Raw genomic sequence first — 19494 nt, 5'->3', positions numbered from 1 at the left:
CACACACACACACACACACACACACATATATATATATATACCGGACCGGTAGCTCATAAATGTACAACTTAATTCACTTTTACTCAAGTAAATGTTGAATTCCGGACTTTTATTCGTAACAGTATTTCTATATTGCATTATTGATACTTTTACAGAAGTAAAACGTGTGAGTACTTTTCCCACCACTGCCGGTTTATTTTTACGGCATCTAATTCACTTTACGATACCTTCTTCTTGACTTCCTTCGTTCGTGGTGGTTTACGTTACCACCGGTGCGGCAGAAAAGAAACGAGTGGAAAGAAAGATTAGGTATATTGAACGGATTTCGAGCTTTTCGTGGTCTTTTTGTTTGTTTGTTTGTTGTTAAAATACCCTTTTTGGATCGTAATAAACATGACGTGTTAGATGTACCTTTTAGAGGGTACAACTTCAACACGTTTCCTCCGGTAAGAGCTAAGCTAACGTTAGCAGCAAGCAAGAAGAAGACCCCCCACACATAGTCGACAGTTTGGGATTATAGGATCTATCCGAAAGATTGTCACTGTAACCATGCCTATTATATTGACAACCCAGGCTTATTGTAAAATGCTTTTACATGCTGCAAAATACCCCCACTGCGCCGTGAATGGGTTGCTGGTAGCAGAGAAAGTAAAGGAGAAGAAGAAAGACAGTAGTCCATCCACCCCGGTGCTCTGTGTGGACTGTGTCCCTTTGTTCCACGGTACTCTGGCTCTGGCTCCGATGCTAGAGGTGGCTCTGACACTGGTGAGTTGGCATGATCATCTGGTAGATCATCAGTGATCAAGGACCCCCCCCCCAGTCTTCATGATGGCATTAGGCAACGTACACCCATATTTATATTCATACATTATCTTTTCTATAGGATGATCTCAATCTACAAAAAACCCTGTTATTTTATTTTTAACTCAGATAATTAAGAGTCTGGGACTCTTGGAGTTAGTAAGGGGCCGGTTCTTAATGATCAACTCCCAGGAATAACCCCTGGGGTGTCACCGGCCTGATGTTGAACCAGGGCTTTGAGGGCTTTTTGCTAACTCACATGACTGCTGCTCTTCCTTCAGATTGATACTTGGTGTAAAGAGAACAACTACGTCATAGCTGGATATTACCAAGCGAATGAACGGACAAAGGACTTCAGGTAACTCAACTACATGGTTCCACCAATCGTATGTATTATTACAAGACAAAATGCTGTTTAACTACAGAGATGCTTCGTCCTGTTATCACAACTGTCAGACAGTCAGACACAGTCTATCTATACAAACACAATGGCCTCTATCCACACACACCATTTCGATGAAGGCTCTGTTCCATTCTGGTCAGAGTCAGGGTGCTGCTATTGTGTGCTCACTGGAAACACGCTGGCTACACCAGTGTGTCTCAAAGTGTCCTTGAGTGTACAAATGGCCCCGTACGGGTGTGTAACTCTGAGCGTACAAATGGACCAACATTTGTACAAGAGTTGGCTTTGTCCGGCGTAAACGTCTATAAATAAATACTTTTTTAATACTCTATGGGGAAAATTAATGGGGAATTATCTTCCCGGGCTCTCGTCGTCATGAAAGGGATTGCGACGCTCTATAGCCCATTGGCTATATGCACACAGAAGAACAGTGGAGGGAAGCCAGGCAGGGTCACTGCACAATCAACACATAAGCCAAATTCCAATACCCGAAATCTCGACCACTCACTCACACTCGAGCATGGCGGTGTTATGGTGAAATATGTGACCATAATGTGGACTTCACACAACTTACATGGAAGTCTTTAAACACGTGGTCTAAAAAACGTTCGTTGAACTCTGCTAATAAATAAACTGCAACGATTTACATTCAGAGACTGAGATTAGGTGATTGTCTACACAATTGTCACATATTTCAGCAGGTCACCAATTTATCAGTAACACCACCATGCTGGAGTGACCAAGTGTGAGTGAGCGAGTGGCCAAGAATTTGGGTATTGGAATTTGGGTATAGGCTACTCGTGCTGGCTGGGGTGGCACCTGTCAGCAGTGAGTGTTGTGTGGACGGAGGTGCTATATGTCGGACGTCCCCATGGTGCGGGCTCCTCACTGGCAGGTGAGCCAGTAGGGTACAATAGCAGTGACGACACACAGAAGTGTGTGGGGAGGAATTCATTGGCATAATGACTAAATTGGGGAGAAAAAGGGGTAAAGATCATAATTAGCTAGTATAACGTGTAAAAGCATGCATGGGTGTATACATTTGCTAGCTAGTATTTTCTCAGAGATTTGGCTAAATCTGGTGCATTTTTCTTTTCATTCATTTGCACTATTTAACAGATCCAATGTAGTAAATAACTACATATGATCCATTGGAAGGGTGTGACTGTTTTGAATAATGCAAAGCTTCCACCCCACAACAACATTTATTGTGTGTTTATTTTCACCTGTCCTACAGACCCAACCAGTTTGCTGAAAAGGTTGCTGCCAGGATTTCAGAGAACTTCAGTGATGCAGCAATCGTGATGGTAGGACAAACGGATATAGACATGTTGTACCATCAAACACACGACCACACAAAACCAATCGTTATTTTGTCTCCATTTTGTTCTTAGGTGGACAGCAGTAGATTGACAATGAGCTGTTTTGAGCCCATTTTACTTATCTATGACCACCATGAAAACAAGTGGAAGAATAGAGATGTCAATCCGTAAGTTTCTCTTTCTCTACACACTTTCACTAAAAGAACATTGGCCTTCAGTCAGTAGATAATTAGACTAATAGGTATTGATAAAAAATATATATATATATTTCCCCAGATTTGTTTATATAATTCGAAAAAACTACTTCTTGATTATTCAATAACGTTATGGGATAGAATGTGGCCATGCTGGTCATCTCCAATAATTAGCAATTTAAGTTTATTGCAGTGGTTCCCAAAGTGGGGTCCGGGGACCCCCAGGGGTCCTTGAGGGAGTTCCAGGAGGTCCCCAGTAACTCAGTGTACAAATAGAACCAAATGGTTCCATTTGTACACTCTCAGAGTTAAATTAACATTCATTTTACAATATAAATTGGGAGTCCCAGAGATAGAAATCAATAAATGTCATTAAATGGGGGGTCCGAGGCCTAATGCATGTCAAACAGAGTGTCATTGAAATTAAACGAGTTGAGAATCACTGTCCCTGCCATGTCACTTCAAATGGGGGTCCACGGGCTGATTAGTGTCAATTTGGGGGTCCTTGACATGAATAAGTGTGGGAACCACTGGTTTATTGTATTGTAGATGTTGTAGTCGAGTGATATTTACCTGTGTTCCAGTGAATGTTTGGAGATGTTGTAGTCGAGTGATGTTTGCCTGTGTTCCAGGGAATGTTTTGAGGACTGGCATGAAGCCAGGAAGATCACATCTGCTCTGCTAGAAAGCAGGTCCTCTGATGACCTGGTTGACTTTGACAATCACTTGGATGACCTGAGGAACGACTGGACCAACCCTGTTATCAACAAGGCTGTGTTGGATCTGTGCTAAAAAAAAAATGGTGATGTGTTAAGATGGATAAAGTCATACAGTATATTGCTGCCATTCAGCATGCATGGTGCTGCAGGACGTGTAGCACAGGATTACAAGTGGAAGTGCTGAATACAAAGTCTTTGCTCCAGTTAGAAAGTTTTTCACATTGACAAGAACTTGTGGAGTATTGACCTGTTAAGCCAAAATCTCATAAGGGCAAGCAAGATGCACTGTTGCATACTGTGCAAGTGTTATCCCTCGGTATAGGGGATACTGGAGTGATTAAGGCTATTTTGTTTCAGAATGCAACTTTTCAATTGCAATTTTGATGTTTTCAGCAATAGTTTGTGTTTTGCTTATAGTTATGTGCATAAAATTTATTTGAGAAATGTTTAAATATATTTCCACAACTCTTATTTCATCGTTACTAACCATACAGAGGTATTATAAATTATTTAAATGTCTTAAGATAATCACACTACTAATTTATGATTCAGATTTCCCTTCTCAAAGGCAACAGAACTGAAAAGCATCAGTCTTATAATCTTGTTCAGTATAATCAGTCCTGTTTAGAGAGAGCGCATTATTTTTGCCCCATCACAGGTCTGTTTTTGGAGGTCTATGAATATAGGTTTTTTTCCCCCTTTTATCTTTTGACTGTTTTCAATTTAGATAGTTTTAGCAGTGTAGTTTCCCCCCCCCCCCTTTTTGTTATTTGGTGTAGTATCACTGGGTGAGATTCTAAAACGTCAGAAAAACAATTGTGTGATTACAAAAATGAAATAAACTTAAAACTGACAGCTAAATATTTGAAATAAAAATTCATATGCACCCAAAATCCTAGGCATACAGCCCTATATCAATACAGTGAGTTGTAAAACTAACTATTTTTCAATTTTGATTAGTTTACTGTAACCATACTATTGTTGTCACTTTTGAGTGCTGCAGCCTGGTGGAGGAAATTATTGTTGCTCTCACTTGTTCACATGCACAAATGTAGACTACCTGTTCAAGATTATGTGCTGTTTTACATCAGATGTTTGCTTTAGCTAAGGCCATAATATTTATACTAAATAAATTGACCACTTCTAAAGAGTTGATAGATAATAAATACAGTTTATTTAAAAGGTACTGAAATAACTTTATATTTGAGATTTAATTTAATCAGAGCTAATTACTGTAAATTATTGTGAGAATTGTTTTTTACAAAAAATGTATGAATTGAATGTACTATTAAAAACAACTTTTTGAGATCAATCTTGGATCAGACATGTTTTTATGTTGAAGCTTGGAATTAGCTTTATTTCGTTTTCAAGAACTACAAGGCAATTGCGAAAAGGCCATAGAAATACGTTTTTCCACGTTGGTTTGTTTTTCAAATGTAGCTTCTATTTGTATTATTACTAATTATTCTGATTAATTTGGTTGGTCCAATTCTGACTATTGCATAATTAGTTGCTGTTATTAGCCCTGTAAAGGTCCAAATTGCAGCAATTGCTAATTCATTAGTGGTGTTAAATACTGACACCAAGTGGCGAATGAGTGGAATTGTTTCATGAATAGAATACCGGTAGATTAGATAGAATATTCGTCCCGGGCCGCTCATAATTAAAAGTATCATAATAACTGATAATAAGTTATTATTATAGAGTTATTATTGTGGTATTTGTGTGCTGGCGCACTATTTCCTCCAAAACTCAAAGAAAAAAAGGTTTCTGACTGAAAGGGGTTGTTTTATTCTTTGTTCTCAAAACTGAATAATAATATACTTTTGTGTCTCTCGTGCGCAGGCGTCGAGTGACGCAAAAGCAAATAGTTGCGTGTTTCCGGTTCGGCTGTTTCGGCGCGGAACATTTGCATCAAGTTGATCAAAACAAACAGTTCAGTCAGTGAAACAACAACATGGATCCTTCTGAGGTAGAATTCCTGGCCGAGAAGGAGATGGTGAAGATAATACCAAATTTCAGTCTCGACAAAATCTATTTGATCGGGGTGAGTGTTTCATTTAATAAACAAACAGCAAAGCATCAGACATGATCGAGAGTGTAAACATTGTTACGTTACCGTGGTGATGACTATAGCCACTTTACTTATTCACAATTTCACACGACAATTTCAGTCTTGACAAAATCTATTTGATCGGGGTGAGTGTTTCATTTAATAAACAAACAGCAAAGCATCAGACATGAGAGTGTAAACATTGTTACGTTACCGTGGTTGGTGATGACTATAGCCACTTTACTTATTCACAATTTCACACGACAAATCCTGAACTGAACTATATGCGACGTAGAAAGACACTTAATACCGGTATTTGTTTATCGTGTCTTTCTCTCACTAGGGAGACCTGGGTCCCTTCAACCCTGGGCTGTCTGTTGGAGTTCCTCTGTGGCTGGCTCTCAATTTAAAGCAGAGACAGAAATGCAGAATTGTGCCTCCTGAGTGGATGGATGTAGGTAAGGTCTAGTTATTAGGTGGTTCCAAACTTTTCATGTCGAGGACCCCCAAATTGACACGGACTCCCTCATAAGAGAACACTTACGGCTCTAGCAGGGATTCTCAACCAGTTTAATTTCGAAACATAATTTTTTATATTTTGTTTGGCTGTCTGAATACAAAAAATAAAGGTCATTAATTTGACATTTTTATTGCTTTAAGTCTGTCGGTGCTAATGCTCTCTTCCGGTGTGTTGTGTGTGTGCAGAGAAATTGGAGGAGATTCGTGAGCTGGAGCGGAGGGAGGATACCTTTACTCCCGTTCCCAGTCCGTATTACATGGAGCTGACCAAACTGCTCCTGAACCAGTAATTACACCACACTATTTAACTTTTTATTTTTACAATCTATCATGGTTGGATGAATATTGAATTGACAATTTTTTACAGTACAGCAGTACAGTGAGTTAAAAAGACAGTGTAGGAGCCATGAAATGGTTATGTTGGTTATTATTTATATGTTGGTCATGGTCAATGAAATGAATGGGCTGTCACTGGTGTCTAGATGATTGATTGACGGGCACCTGTTCACCTGCTGAGCACACAGTGAGAGAGGGGGTGTGTGGGACTCCGTACTTTAGTTGACCGCTTTACACCGCTTTAATTAGCTTTATTTTATTTAAGTTGAAGCTGTGGTCATTTTTGCTTTATGTTTGAGCACTGTTATTTATGATTTACATTGCTTTAATAAAACCATTAAAATGCATCGTTTGGATCCAGCTAATTCATTTTGTTTGCGGCGGAGCGCGTCTGACAACATGGCCCATCCCATCGCGACTTTAAGTTTAGTTATCATGTAGTCGCTTTACAGACAGCAAATGGAATGAGACATAAGTAAGCCAAAGGCTTGTTGTTACCATTGTGGTCCATTAATATAAACCATATAAACATTCAACCCGCAAACAACTGGACAAAACATAACATTACAGACAATGATACAAAGCAAGTCATGATGATACCGTCACTGTCGGGTGGAAACCGGTCCAACAACATGCTGCTACGTGATCCTATGACTGATTGAATGATTGTTAAATGTTATAGGCCTGGAAATTGGGTTAAATATTCTGGAAAGTTTTGGAAATTCATTGTTAAAAATGTGTGGGAACCCTTTATTCACACAATCAGAACCAACCACTAACGGATCTACAAGCTCACAATGTGTCGCTGCTATGTTTGCACCTTTTGACCGATACTAGAAAAATCTACTAGGGAATTAATTTACGAATGTAATGGCTCCCACCTGAGCCATTACTATGCTGTAACGTCCATGATGTGGCTTATGTGTGTTTATGCAGTGCGTCCGACAACATCCCTAAAGCAGATGAGATCCGCACGCTGGTCAAGGACATCTGGGACACGCGTATCGCTAAACTCCGCCTCTCCGCGGACAGCTTCATCAACCAGCAGGAGGCTCATGCCAAGGTAACCATCTATTAACTCAACCCTGGCCAGCGCCAGGGGGCGATAGTTCAGCGTAAACAGCGCTTTACATAGATTGTGCATTCCATGATTCCATTCACACACACATTCATACACCGATGGCGGAGGACACCATGCAAGACACCAACCTGCACATCGGGAGTAATTAGGGGTTGGGGATCCAAAGGGGAACCTTCCTGTTCCCAGGCGTCCACTCTACCCCCTGAGCCACTGGCGACAATGTGTGTAGCATGACATGCCCTTGCTTTCATGGCTGTCATTCTTCAGTGTTTTATAAAACAACCGTTGCAAAAAGCTTGTTTTACATTTGATGGACAGTTGGCATTATAGCCACTCCTCCTGAATGTAATTCATGCGTTCACTCTGAATGGATTCATTTATTATTGCGTAGTAATAAGTAGGCTATGTTTTCTTATCTAGTGGACACTGTGTAAATGCTCGCATATTTATATTTTGTATAACTGCAACTAACATGAGTGAGTGTGAACCAAACCAAGTACCATGAACAGAGTGATGTAGCAGTAGTAGAGTTAGGACCACATATGGATGTCCCAAATCAGAACTTTAAACATCAGATCATTCCACGTGAGTTTTAATATTAAAATGCTGAAATAAATGTGTTCGCACCGCCGTTGTATGAGCATGTTTCACACCTAATGTGTTTCCCTTTCTAGCTGGACAACCTGACGCTGATGGAGATTAACACGACGCGCAGCTTTCTTCTCGCCTCCCTCAACTGCATGTACAAGCTACGTTCCAATCTAATGCCTGGTGCCAGTAAGGGGAAATCTTCTCTAGATTTTTGACCAGCAATGCCAAGGACTATTGCCCAGGCTGCATAATAGTGGAACCAAACCAGTTTCGGAAAGGATGGGGTAACTCCAGACCACGTGTTGGAATTGTCTGGATCAAGGCCCAGGCCCCAGGCAGCGCCTAATGATGAGACACCAGGATAATAGAAAAGACTGCCGTCTTCGGGCTGGAACGCTTAACTATCTTTTGTGAAATTCTCTCTCTCTCTCTCTCTCTCCAGGACTTTTCATTTTTATGAATAAAACGTAATTTGTACAGTTAGTAGTATATGTTAACACAATATCATTATCTAGCACTTGTGCAGTGTGTATCATTACATATATATTAAAATTGACCGACACATTTCTGTCTACTGTGTGTCGTCGGAGCACCGTGGAGAGTTCAGAAACCTGGACCGGTATGGTCAAAGTATAGTTTCTATTTAGCTTATGGCTTATATCTTGATTTTAACTCTCACTCTCCGTACATGCACAGCGCACGAGGTCCAAAAGTTTGTGCAGCAGCGTTGATTCCGACACGGTTTTGATCAACATTATTCAAGTGAGATGTGTTGGTTTTATAGATTATTTAACAGCAATATTAGGCTAATATGGCTACCAATATGTATGACACCTGGATTTACCCAAGGAATAATGGTTATATATTATCTATCAATAGTCGACAGACAGACAGACTTTCTGTCTGTGAGCAGTGAGCACAGCTGTCCTGTGTTCTCATTGGCTGTAATACAGACCATTTCAGGGTGCAGTCGCAACCCCGTTCATACTGTATAATTTTGGTGGATAAAATAATAATGAACTTATTCAACTTATTGAATAAGTTCATTATTAGCAGGATGTTCTGTATTTCTCCCATAGGATGAGAATTATGTATTGGTTCCGGGTAGAAAATCCCCTGTGCTTAAAGGCATGATTAACAGATTATGAAAGGATTCTAACATACCTTTGAGCAGATTTTATTTTAAAAAGCTAGTTTGTTAGGATATGAATGACCCTTGTGTCTGTTGAGAGCTATCTTCGTCATGAAGCTGACTATTCATTATATGATTTTAAAGGGTTAGTTCAGATTTTTGGACTTAAGGCTGTAGGAAATACTTGACATTAATAGTGTGGTGGGAGTCCCGTGGTGGGAGTTCTGATCTGGTTTTGGTGAATATTAAGTAGTTTCGGTTTTGGTGTGGGTTTGGGGGCCACTCATTAAAACATATAGATAGATAGAACAGATTGCTTGTCCACAAATGCCATGATATTTAGATAGCATGCTGTTTAGACAGATGCGCATGCCATTTATTCTAATCTTGGACTTTGTAATTCGCTCTGGATAAGATCGTCTACTAAATGAAAATAATTAATTTAGTTCTTCTAACTTACTTATACGTATAATTTCAAAACATGCAAGAACCACAGACATCGGTTTAATCATGTGTCTCCAATTAATAGTTGTTAGAAACCTAACAATCCCCCCTTTACAAAACTGAAAATGTGCCTTCAGTCAGTGGCATCTAACAGATTTTTGTGAGCGGGCCAGGATATGAATAAGGCTGATTAACATAGCACAGAAATAGCGGTTCAATTTATTTTATTTTTTAAACACCGGAAGACTGAAACTCTATGTAGACACAGAGACACATCTTTACTGCACAGTACTGTACAGTATGAGTAACAAAAATTCATAATAAGTGCAAAAATATTTGAAGAAACAAGCAATCGACTAACAACCCTATCATGACAGCCCAAAAAGTGACAAAAGGTTTGTTGAACATTTTCCTCCCCGTATTTACATATCACTAACCTGTATTGTTTTTAAATACCAATGTTACTGTAAATTTTACTTGTAGGCTAGTACAGGTTAGAATCCTGATGACAGACAGTGCATAGCAGACATCCTAGCATTCAGTAGCCTAATGGACAGACAGTGTATAGAAGGCATTCTAGCATTCAGTAACCTAGTGGACAGAGTGCATAGCAGACATCCTAGCGTTCAGTAGCCTAGTGCAGTGATACTCAACCTCAGGCCCGCGGGCCACATCAGGCCCGCGGGACCATTATGACTGGACCACCAATGAAAATAAAATAAAAAGAAGAAAAAAAAAATCTGGAAAATGAAATAAAAATAAATAAATCTGAATGAAGTTATCAATTATTATTATTATATTAATTACATTATTATAAGTAATACTATTAGAGTTGTACTATTACTCGAACGAAAATAAAAGCTTGGGGGGGGGGGGGGGGGGAGATGCAATGCAAATGAAAGACATATACTGTGTATCCCTATTCCCTGACATAATTTTATAGCTAAACGGACAGAATTCTATTTTATTTGAATGATGAAACCCAGCTGCCATTAATAGTTGGAAATGGAAATTGCGGAAATGGAAATTGCGGAAATTGTAATTGCGGAAATGGTGGAAATGGAAATGCGGAAATGGAAATTGCGGAAATTACGGAAATGGTAATTGCGGAAATGGTGGAAATGGAAATTGCGGAAATTGCGGAAATGGTAATTGCGGAAATTGCTCTTTGAAAAAGGTCATAGCTGGGTAATCTATTTTCAGGCAAATTGTGTTTATTGTATTTTATTTTACTCAGCCATAACAATTTATTTTCTGTTAACCAACTTGCTGGCTGGCAGGCAGGCAGACAGCTACTCATAGACAGGCAGACAGACAGACAGCTACTCATGGAGAATTGGACAGGCAGGCAGTCAGACAGCTACTCATAGACAGGCAGACAGACAGACAGCTACTCATGGAGAATTGGGCAGGCAGGCAGACAGCTACTCATGGACAATTGGACAGGCAGGAAGGCAGACAGCTACTCATAGACAGACAGACAGCTACTCATGGACAATTGGACAGGCAGGAAGGCAGACAGCTACTCATAGACAGACAGACAGGAAGGCAGACAGCTACTCATAGACAGGCAGACAGACAGCTACTCATGGACAATTAGGCAGGCAGGCAGACAGCTACTCATAGACAGGCAGACAGACAGCTACTCATGGACAATTAGGCAGGCAGACAGGCAGACTGACAGCTACTCATGGACAATTGGACAGGCAGGCAGACAGACAGCTACTCATAGACAGGCAGGCAGACAGCTACTCATAGACAGGCAGACAAATAACTACTCATGGACAGACAGACAGACAGGCAGGCAGGCAGGCAAAGAGCTACTCATGTTATGTTATTATGTTATTATAACAGCTACTCATGTTATGTGCAATAATTTGTGCAGTTATGGAAACAGCTCTTTGTGTTTATGCAAGAAAATGTAACACATTTATTTATTTACATATTGTGTGCATGCACATTGTACTTTGATACATTTTGCGAAAATAAAGCAATTGAAAGAGAGAAGTTATCAAGTATCATTAATGTCGTAATTTTATCTACTGGCCCCTGGCCCCTTGCCATTTTTGTAATGTGGCCCACAGGTAAATCTATTTGAGTATCCCTGGCCTAGTGGACAGAAAATGTATAGCAGACATCCTAGCGTTCAGTAGCCTAGTGGACAGACAGTGTATAGCAGACATCCTAGCATTCAGTAGCCTAGTGGACAGACAGTGCATAGCAGACAGTGTAGCCCTAGCGTGACAGACAGTGCATAGCAGACAGTGTATCAGCAGTAACATCAGAAGACAAGTTATTTTTGTGCACAATCCTACAGTATACAAAAGTCGTCTGTCAGCAAATTGAAGCTAATCTTATTTCACTGACAGATTAATCTGTATTTATGTTTTGGCCTGAGTGTGGGTACTGCATGCTGAGTGGTTTAGAACCATGTGAAACTAATGGAGCACATCCCAGTTTTCCAGTATCAGACAAAGTACAGCTTCAAATTTTGGATAAACTCTCCCACTGAGCAACAGTCGGTCTATTACTGTCTAAAAGTAATAGGTTTTAGGCAGCAGTCTAGGCTTATCAACTTAAGACGTTGATTAGCTGTTATTTTGTAGACCGTCTGCATTTTAGCCGTTTTTTAAACGTCTATATACTGTATATCTGTTGAAACGATGCTGTTTCAACGTCTATCTAAGCCTAGACTGCTAAAAAAAACTTTCATTTTTACCCCAGTTATATATTATTCTCATTCATTCTAATTTTACAAAATTCACATTCTACACAATACAGGAATAATAATACAAAAACAAACAAAACAAAACAAAAACACCATGTGAAAAAATTAAACTAAAAACTAAGGACAATATATCCTCCATGTCTTTATATTATAAAGCATGTAAAGATTAAAAAAAGAAAAAATCCACATCTTGTATATTATTATTATCCAAGGCTGAAATCAAGGCACTGGTGATGGGAACTTTTACCAAGTGGACGTTGGAGAGAACAGGACACATTACTGAGGACAACTGGGCAGTGGGCACGTTTATGATTGGGCACTTTTATTATATGCAATATGTGTGTGTGTGTGTGTGTGTGTGTGTGTGTGTGTGTGTGTGTGTGTGTGTGTGTGTGTGTGTGTGTGTGTGTGTGTGTGTGTGTGTGTGTGTGTGTGTGTGCGTGCGTGCACGCAGCTGGTAAAATATGACTGTCATTTTGGGCTTGTTTTATATTGTGTACATGGTTTTACTGCAACTTGTTGATCATATAAATATACAGCCAGAGAGAAGAATGAGAAGGCTTTTGATACAATCAATTTCGATATAGGCCTACTTTTAAAGAAACTGAAATACTATGAGTTTCAAGCACACATTCTTAAATGGCTTCATTTGGCTGTATTTGATCGCGAACAATATGTCTCAGTAAATGGCATCGTATCAGGCAGGGCAACTGTATTGTCTGGAGTCCCTCAGGGGTCGATTTTGGGGTCCTTTATTATTTCTTATATTAATGATTTACCTTCTGTTTGCTCCAGGCTGTTTAACATACTTTTCGCTGATGACATGATTAATGCCTATAATTTATAACACACGCCGACCTTCATTCCCTCATAGCTGAGGCCAATGAAGGGTTGGAACAAATATCCACATGGTTCCAAGCAAATAAGTTATCCTTAAATATAACAAAATCTAATTTCATTGTATTTAGTGGAAAATACAAAAAATACTGTAAAGACTGTTTAAAGACATTTGTAACATTATCATTAATGACAATGAGATATCACAAGTTTCCTCTGCTAAATTCTTTAGTTTTAGTAGATGAGAAAAGGTTTCTAGGTCACTCTGTGTTGTATAAACTCTAAGCGCTTTGAGCACTTGAAAACGTGCTATAAAAATGCAATTAATTTATAATATTGTCTGGGCCAATACACAAATACTCCACTGGTCAGCAACTGTCTTCTCTTAATTTATTTAAGAACAAATTGAAGTATGTTCTGATTAATCAGAATTTCTATTTATTTCTATTCTTATTCTAATTATTATCTTTTCTGTTTGTATTTATTATTATTATTATTATTATTACATAATAATATAAGCATATTGAAAATCCATTTTCGATAATCATGTTGTAGATAATCACGTCTGGTGTTTTATTCTAGACTTCTTCTGTATACTATGCAATCATGTTATTATTATTATGTATATTGTACTAAAAACATGTTTTTAAATGTTTGTTTATTGTGCACAGGTTAAGGCCTGTATAAGGCCCTTGTGCTTCTTGCCACCTAGCACTACTCAATTTCCCTTCGGGGATTAATTAAGTATATCTCATCTCATCTCTCACTTTCCTTTTTTATTTTCTACGTATTTCCCATTTTTGTATTGTTTTTATACTGTGCAAAATAAAATCAAATCCAAATCAAATCAAACATCCACAGAGAAAGAAAATATTAAGCAATTTCACTGCAACCACAGGTATGAGCATGTGACAAAGTCTTTCAATCTTGATTCTGAATCTTGTATTGTCCTAAAGGACGTTTTTACAGCAATTTGCCTAAAGTTTAGGTAAAAAATGTGCATATGTTGTTTAAGCCCTAAAAACAATGGGTGCAATTCTGTTTGGTATAAATACCTCAGCTCACTCATATACATTTGGATAACTAACCTCATGCCAGTCTTCAGGTAATTAAGTGTTGCATGCAGTTGGTGATGTTATATATGGACACGTTTTGGATGACTCCGTTTGTTCTAACACAACAGGGAAGGCAGCTGTATTACGTACAAGTTTAGTTAGTTAAGTATTATATATCACACCAATCATACATTATTTCCCGAAATTATTCTTCAAAATATGTTATGCTGATAGCATCTGTCCATCTATCTATTATGTATAATGTATTCAGTATTCTTTCTTGATGTATAGCATCTTTTGTTTTAGGAATTTGGCCCAAATGCATCTGCAGTAAATGCTGCATGTCCATTGAATGTCCAATGCACCAATTGTTCATTAGAGATTAGACATGGATTGTAAAAAGTAAAATGAAATGTGCCCAGTTCTCCCCAAATATTGCAGTTTTCTTTGAAAAACTAAGACAAAATTCAGAAACAGGTCTCTCTCTCAAAAATAAAATAAAATAAAAATGATGCATTAAAGGCTGCCTCTTGTCAAACCATCAGGTTTCTTGATTCATCCATTGAATGAATGTCACGGATTAACCATCGCCGTCACGCACCATACTGTGCGCCGTCACGCACCATACTGTGCGCCGTCACGCACCATACTGTGCGCCGTCACGCACCATACTGTGCGCCGTCACGCACCATACTGTACGCTGTCACGTATCACATTTTAACACTCCAGTATGTGACACAATGTTGCTTATACATTCAGGAAGAGGAGATTGCTTACATTCTTTAAAACAGTCCGATTGGGCTACTTGCTGTGTTCTTCCTGAATGTGCACGATGTGTCATGTTCACCAAGAAAAGCACCAAGAGCAGAGCACCAACTCCTTCAAGGTCTTACGCAGCTCCCGACTCCGATAGGCATAAATTATGGGGTCAATCAGTGAATTACAGATAATGAGAATAAGGAAAAGTTCGAAGTTGCTAAAGAAACACAGGCAGAACGGATTCGTCGGGCAACTGATTATAAGGATAAGGTGCAGGAAGAAGGGACCCCAGCATATGACAAACACGCCGAGCAGGATGGTGAGCGTGATGGCACCCTTCATGCTCGTGGCTTGCCGGCGGCTCTTGTGAAAGGCCACGATGCGCCGAGAGTGCAGGTGTGCCAGGATGAACATGTGCATGTAGAGGACGGCGGTGAACACCAGCGTGATGCAGAAGAACGTGACGAGGCACACGATGACGGCGTTCTCCGTGTGGTAGACGACGAACAGGGTGCTGGAGGTGATGCTGGCCGACCACACCAGCACGATGATGGCCACGGCGCGCTGCGTGGTCATGATGCTGTGGTAGCGCAGGGCGTAGAAGATGGTGATGTAGCGGTCCGCGGCTATGGTGCCCAGGAAGGAGAGCGAGGACACCACGGAGCTGCAGATCATGACGTCGATGACGTTGTCCAGGCCCTGGAGCATGCCCGGGTGTTCGTACAACAGGCCGTGGTCGTTCAGGAGCATGCATATGGTTTCCACCACGTTGCTGACGCTCACCAGCATGTCAGAGACGGCCAGGCAGCAGATGAAGTAGTACATGGGCGAGTGCAGGTTGCGGTTCTTGATGATGGCCAGCACCACCATGATGTTCCCCACCAGGCTGATGAGGCCCAGGGTCAGGAACAGCTCCTGTGGGATGCGGATCTGCATGCAGTCTGTGATGTTCTGCTCCCCGCCGGCACCGCCGCTGCTGTTCGTCCCATTCTCCACCATGTACATGGAGAGCATGGGAATTGGACTTAGCTCCATGTGGTAGGCCTACATGAAGTTGTTGTGCTTGGTTCTGTTACCCATGACTCCCCCTGTTTCCTTGAGCATATGAAACAATGGCCTGACTGGACCCCCCTTGCACAGCGCGGTACACTATAGTTGAATGAGAGGAAAGAAAACATGTTTTCCATCAGGGTTTCTGTATAGACTGAGTGAAACCTTTGGATTCGGCGCTAAAATTAACTTGTTTAACCTTCACATGTGCAGCTATATATAGGCCTTCGATAATGAGCTTTGACTGCTCAGTTCATTGTCATTGTTAATCCAAAAACATAGCCATGCAAGTGCAACCCTAAATATAATTAGGCTAATATTAAAATAACTTTATTTAAATATTTCTAAGTCTATTATCAAGGCATCCTAAATGATAACGTATAGTCTAGTCTGTAAAGTTTAGCCCACCTGTTTACCTGGCCGAGTGTCCTTCAGTGTCTATCTGGACAGAGGGATCAAGCTCCCGATCTGGGTAAACGGATCATCTCGATTTTCGTCCTCATCAGATAATTCCTTGGAGAATAAATGGTCTGATATGTTTTCGAATCTTGAAAGGCAAATACCATAGTTTATTCCATCCATCCGTAAATCTGCAAAAAGAATAATGGGAGGCTGTCTGCTGTTCAGTGGTTATTAATCCACTGGAAAGTGGAAACTTAATAAAACAGCATTTCCACTTTCCAACAAAGACAGTGTCGCTTATGATCCAAATGGACTCCTCCTCTCATGCAAACTCCAACCGCATGATTCGCAGACTCAACTGCATCGTAGCCGTAGGCTATACTATACCAACGTGGAAACATTGAGAAATGAATAGCCATATCAAATCCTACATAAAATACAATAAAAATATAATTATAATAGCCTACTAATAATCATCATCATCGCTTTTTCAAAGACAAATATAGGCTGCACTTGACGCAGATCTATCTCTCATGCACCATGCCGCATGGGACAGATATGCTCATTTATTTGTAATGTTTTGTAGTCCGTAGCTAAATGGCCAACGTTCTGAAATCCTAAATCAGAATTACAAAATGCCTATTGCGTCAGAATCATCTTTTTAGTTTTATAAGTTCTTTACCTGCGCGGATGCAGTTGCCCACGTATGCGGCACACACACACACACACACACACACACACACACACACGCACACACACACACACACACACACACACACACACCCCCGGCCCCATGCTGCCATGCACTTAACCTAATGATTAAACACACATTTCAAGATTTCAGTTATGCCTATTGACAAAATGTGTGTGTGTGTGTGTGTGTGTGTGTGTGTGTGTGTGTGTGTGTGTGTGTGTGTGTGTGTGTGTGTGTGTGTGTGTGTGTGTGCGTGCGCGCGCGCGGGCAGATTATGAAAACTTGAAATATATGGTTTATTGACTTTTTCTCAACATGTTTAGTTTTCTTCCTAAAAATACATGTCTAGACTTTTTCTCTGTTGAAAATATGTTGACAAATCAATCACCTATAGACCACCTATAGAGATAAAAAATAAAATAAACACGCTGTGTCTTGATAGCAGTCCAGCTACCATGTTAATCTTGATTTCAAAGGACTGAAGGTCATACACAATTTATATATTTTTTTATATCTTTTTTTGATCCCACGATTATGTAACCCATTTTTCACTCCTGTGTCAATCATCTAATGTGATCCTGGGCTCTACACACCCTCCACCAACCTGGGGAGAGCAACGGACTTAACTCATGCTTCCTTCATGCTTGAGTGTCCAAGTTGCTCCTTTACACCTGACAGGGGGGAGTTTCCCTGGTTGGACGTAGCGCGTGGAAGGAACACGTTATTCCAACCAGTTCCTTTCCCCTCCATCAGGCGCCCCGGCTGGCCAGGGGGAGGCAGTTTAGAGACCAGGATTACTGCATGTTTTTGTGAGGGTACCTACCCTAGGGGACACGGGGAGAACATGCAAACTCCACACAGAAAGGCCCTTTCGCCAACCCCGCCTTCGGAGGAGGAAACACGCCGCCAGCACCCACAGCGCCCCGAGCGGGAATCGAACCCAGGACCTTCTAGCTGTGAGGCGACAGCACTATACCAACTGTGCCACCGTGCCCCCGGTCATACACAAATTAAAGTCAGGAACAAAGTGATTGGTCACTCCAAATTAATTAAGTGCTTTTTAGCTGAACAAAGCATAAAAGCATACACAGCCAGGGACCCAAAGACACAACCAGGGACCCAGGGACCCAGCCAGGGACCCAAGGACACAACCAGGGACCCAGGGACCCAAGGACAAAACCAGGGACCCAGGGACACAGCCAGGGACCCAGCCAGGGACCCAAGGACACAACCAGGGACCCAGGGACACAGCCAGGGACCCAGCCAGGGATAGAAACATATACAATAGCTCCTTAAAACACAAAATAACCTGCACTCGTAAAACACGTGAAATGTTTATCTGAACAGAAACAAACTAGAAGGTAGGTATAGACCACCTATAGAGATAAAAAATAAAATAAACACGCTGTGTCTCTCGATGTCACTCCAAATTAATTAAGTGCTTTTTTACAAAACAAAGCATAAAAGTCACACCTGTGTGAAGTAAGTGGTGCAACTCTATGTGGCGGTCCCCAGAACTTCCAGGCGCACAGGAACGCACCCAGGGTGCCGGTCCGGTTCCGGCGAGCCGCCCGCATCCAAAACGGTTAAAAAATGACAGAGTTACAGGGACCCAGGGACACAGCCAGGGACCCAAGGACACAGCCAGGGACCCAATGACACAGCCAGGGACCCAGGGACACAACCACGGACCCAAGGACACAACCACGGACCCAGGGACACAGCCAGGGACCCAAAGACACAACCAGGGACCCAAAGACACAACCAGGGACCCAGGGACACAGCCAGGGACCCAAAGACACAACCAGAGACACAGGGACCCAAGGACACAACCAAGGACCCAGGGACACAGCCAGGGACCCAAAGACACAACCAGGGACCCAGCCAGGGACCCAAGGACACAACCAGGGACCCAAGGACAAAACCAGGGACCCAGGGACACAGCCAGGGACCCAGCCAGGGACCCAAGGACACAACCAGGGACCCAGGGACCCAGCCAGGGACCCAGCCAGGGACAGAAACATATACAATAGCTCCTTAAAACACAAAATAACCTGCACTCGTAAAACACGTGAAATGTTTATCTGAACAGAAACAAACTAGAAGGTGCTCCTTGTTGGAGCACAGGTCTCCACCAGGTCAGGAACGTTTGTGATGTTTGGACAAAATGTCCTGGTGGCACTATAATAGCCAGGGCAATCTTAGCCATGGAATATTGAAAATCGGACAGGTCCATGTTGATAACATGACTATAGAGATAGTGTGTAGGCTACCGATTTGCATTATGTAGGCGCTATAACAGGCCGTTCTGGAAAATTTGGGGCAGAGGTTCGGAAATGGCATGCATGGAGTGTGCAGTTTGGCATGCAGCGAC

General features: G+C 41.2%; 3 protein-coding genes across 4 annotated transcripts; 2 read left to right on the top strand and 1 right to left on the bottom strand.

Annotated features, from left to right (window-relative positions):
• The first annotated feature begins 14 nt into the window (after positions 1-14).
• emc8 (ER membrane protein complex subunit 8) lies at positions 15-4745 on the top strand. The gene is made up of 5 exons (XM_080782862.1): positions 15-765; positions 1083-1159; positions 2442-2511; positions 2599-2693; positions 3353-4745. The coding sequence occupies exons 1-5, from the start codon at positions 550-552 to the stop codon at positions 3510-3512; spliced, it is 618 nt and encodes a 205-aa protein (XP_080638988.1). The 5' UTR covers positions 15-549; the 3' UTR covers positions 3513-4745.
• A 613-nt stretch (positions 4746-5358) lies between these two features.
• On the top strand, positions 5359-8575 carry gins2 (GINS complex subunit 2). The gene is made up of 5 exons (XM_080763336.1): positions 5359-5486; positions 5836-5950; positions 6198-6297; positions 7284-7410; positions 8103-8575. The coding sequence occupies exons 1-5, from the start codon at positions 5397-5399 to the stop codon at positions 8232-8234; spliced, it is 564 nt and encodes a 187-aa protein (XP_080619462.1). The 5' UTR covers positions 5359-5396; the 3' UTR covers positions 8235-8575.
• Positions 8576-12822: 4247 nt separating this feature from the next.
• Positions 12823-17143, bottom strand: mc1r (melanocortin 1 receptor). 2 transcript variants are annotated; one of them, XM_080759531.1, is made up of 2 exons: positions 16433-17143; positions 12823-16123 (listed from the first exon to the last, which is right to left on the bottom strand). In XM_080759531.1, the coding sequence occupies exon 2, from the start codon at positions 16007-16009 to the stop codon at positions 15059-15061; it is 951 nt and encodes a 316-aa protein (XP_080615657.1). In that variant the 5' UTR covers positions 16010-16123; positions 16433-17143; the 3' UTR covers positions 12823-15058. The 2 variants fall into 2 exon arrangements, with proteins under 2 accessions (XP_080615657.1, XP_080615656.1); XM_080759530.1 differs by having other exon boundaries at positions 16441-17143.
• Positions 17144-19494: the final 2351 nt, after the last annotated feature.

This window comes from Protomyctophum bolini (genome assembly GCF_963924005.1).
Source record: "Protomyctophum bolini genome assembly, chromosome: 1".
Taxonomy (NCBI): domain Eukaryota; kingdom Metazoa; phylum Chordata; class Actinopteri; order Myctophiformes; family Myctophidae; genus Protomyctophum; species Protomyctophum bolini.
The sequence above is the reverse complement of the archived record's forward strand: the minus strand, read 5'-3'. Positions and strand labels throughout refer to the sequence as shown.

What these genes read in the sequence shown, in the direction of transcription:
- emc8 (XM_080782862.1), top strand. Translation starts at nt 550, where the DNA reads ATGCCTATTATATTGACAACCCAGGCTTATTGTAAAATGCTTTTACAT. An exon ending in GAACGGACAAAGGACTTCAG is followed by an intron (nt 1,160 to 2,441) that starts GTAACTCAACTA and finishes CCTGTCCTACAG; the next exon opens with ACCCAACCAGTTTGCTGAAA. An exon ending in AAGAATAGAGATGTCAATCC is followed by an intron (nt 2,694 to 3,352) that starts GTAAGTTTCTCT and finishes CCTGTGTTCCAG; the next exon opens with GGAATGTTTTGAGGACTGGC.
- gins2 (XM_080763336.1), top strand. Translation starts at nt 5,397, where the DNA reads ATGGATCCTTCTGAGGTAGAATTCCTGGCCGAGAAGGAGATGGTGAAG. An exon ending in TCCTGAGTGGATGGATGTAG is followed by an intron (nt 5,951 to 6,197) that starts GTAAGGTCTAGT and finishes GTGTGTGTGCAG; the next exon opens with AGAAATTGGAGGAGATTCGT. An exon ending in AGCAGGAGGCTCATGCCAAG is followed by an intron (nt 7,411 to 8,102) that starts GTAACCATCTAT and finishes TTCCCTTTCTAG; the next exon opens with CTGGACAACCTGACGCTGAT.
- mc1r (XM_080759531.1), bottom strand. Translation starts at nt 16,009, where the DNA reads ATGGAGCTAAGTCCAATTCCCATGCTCTCCATGTACATGGTGGAGAAT.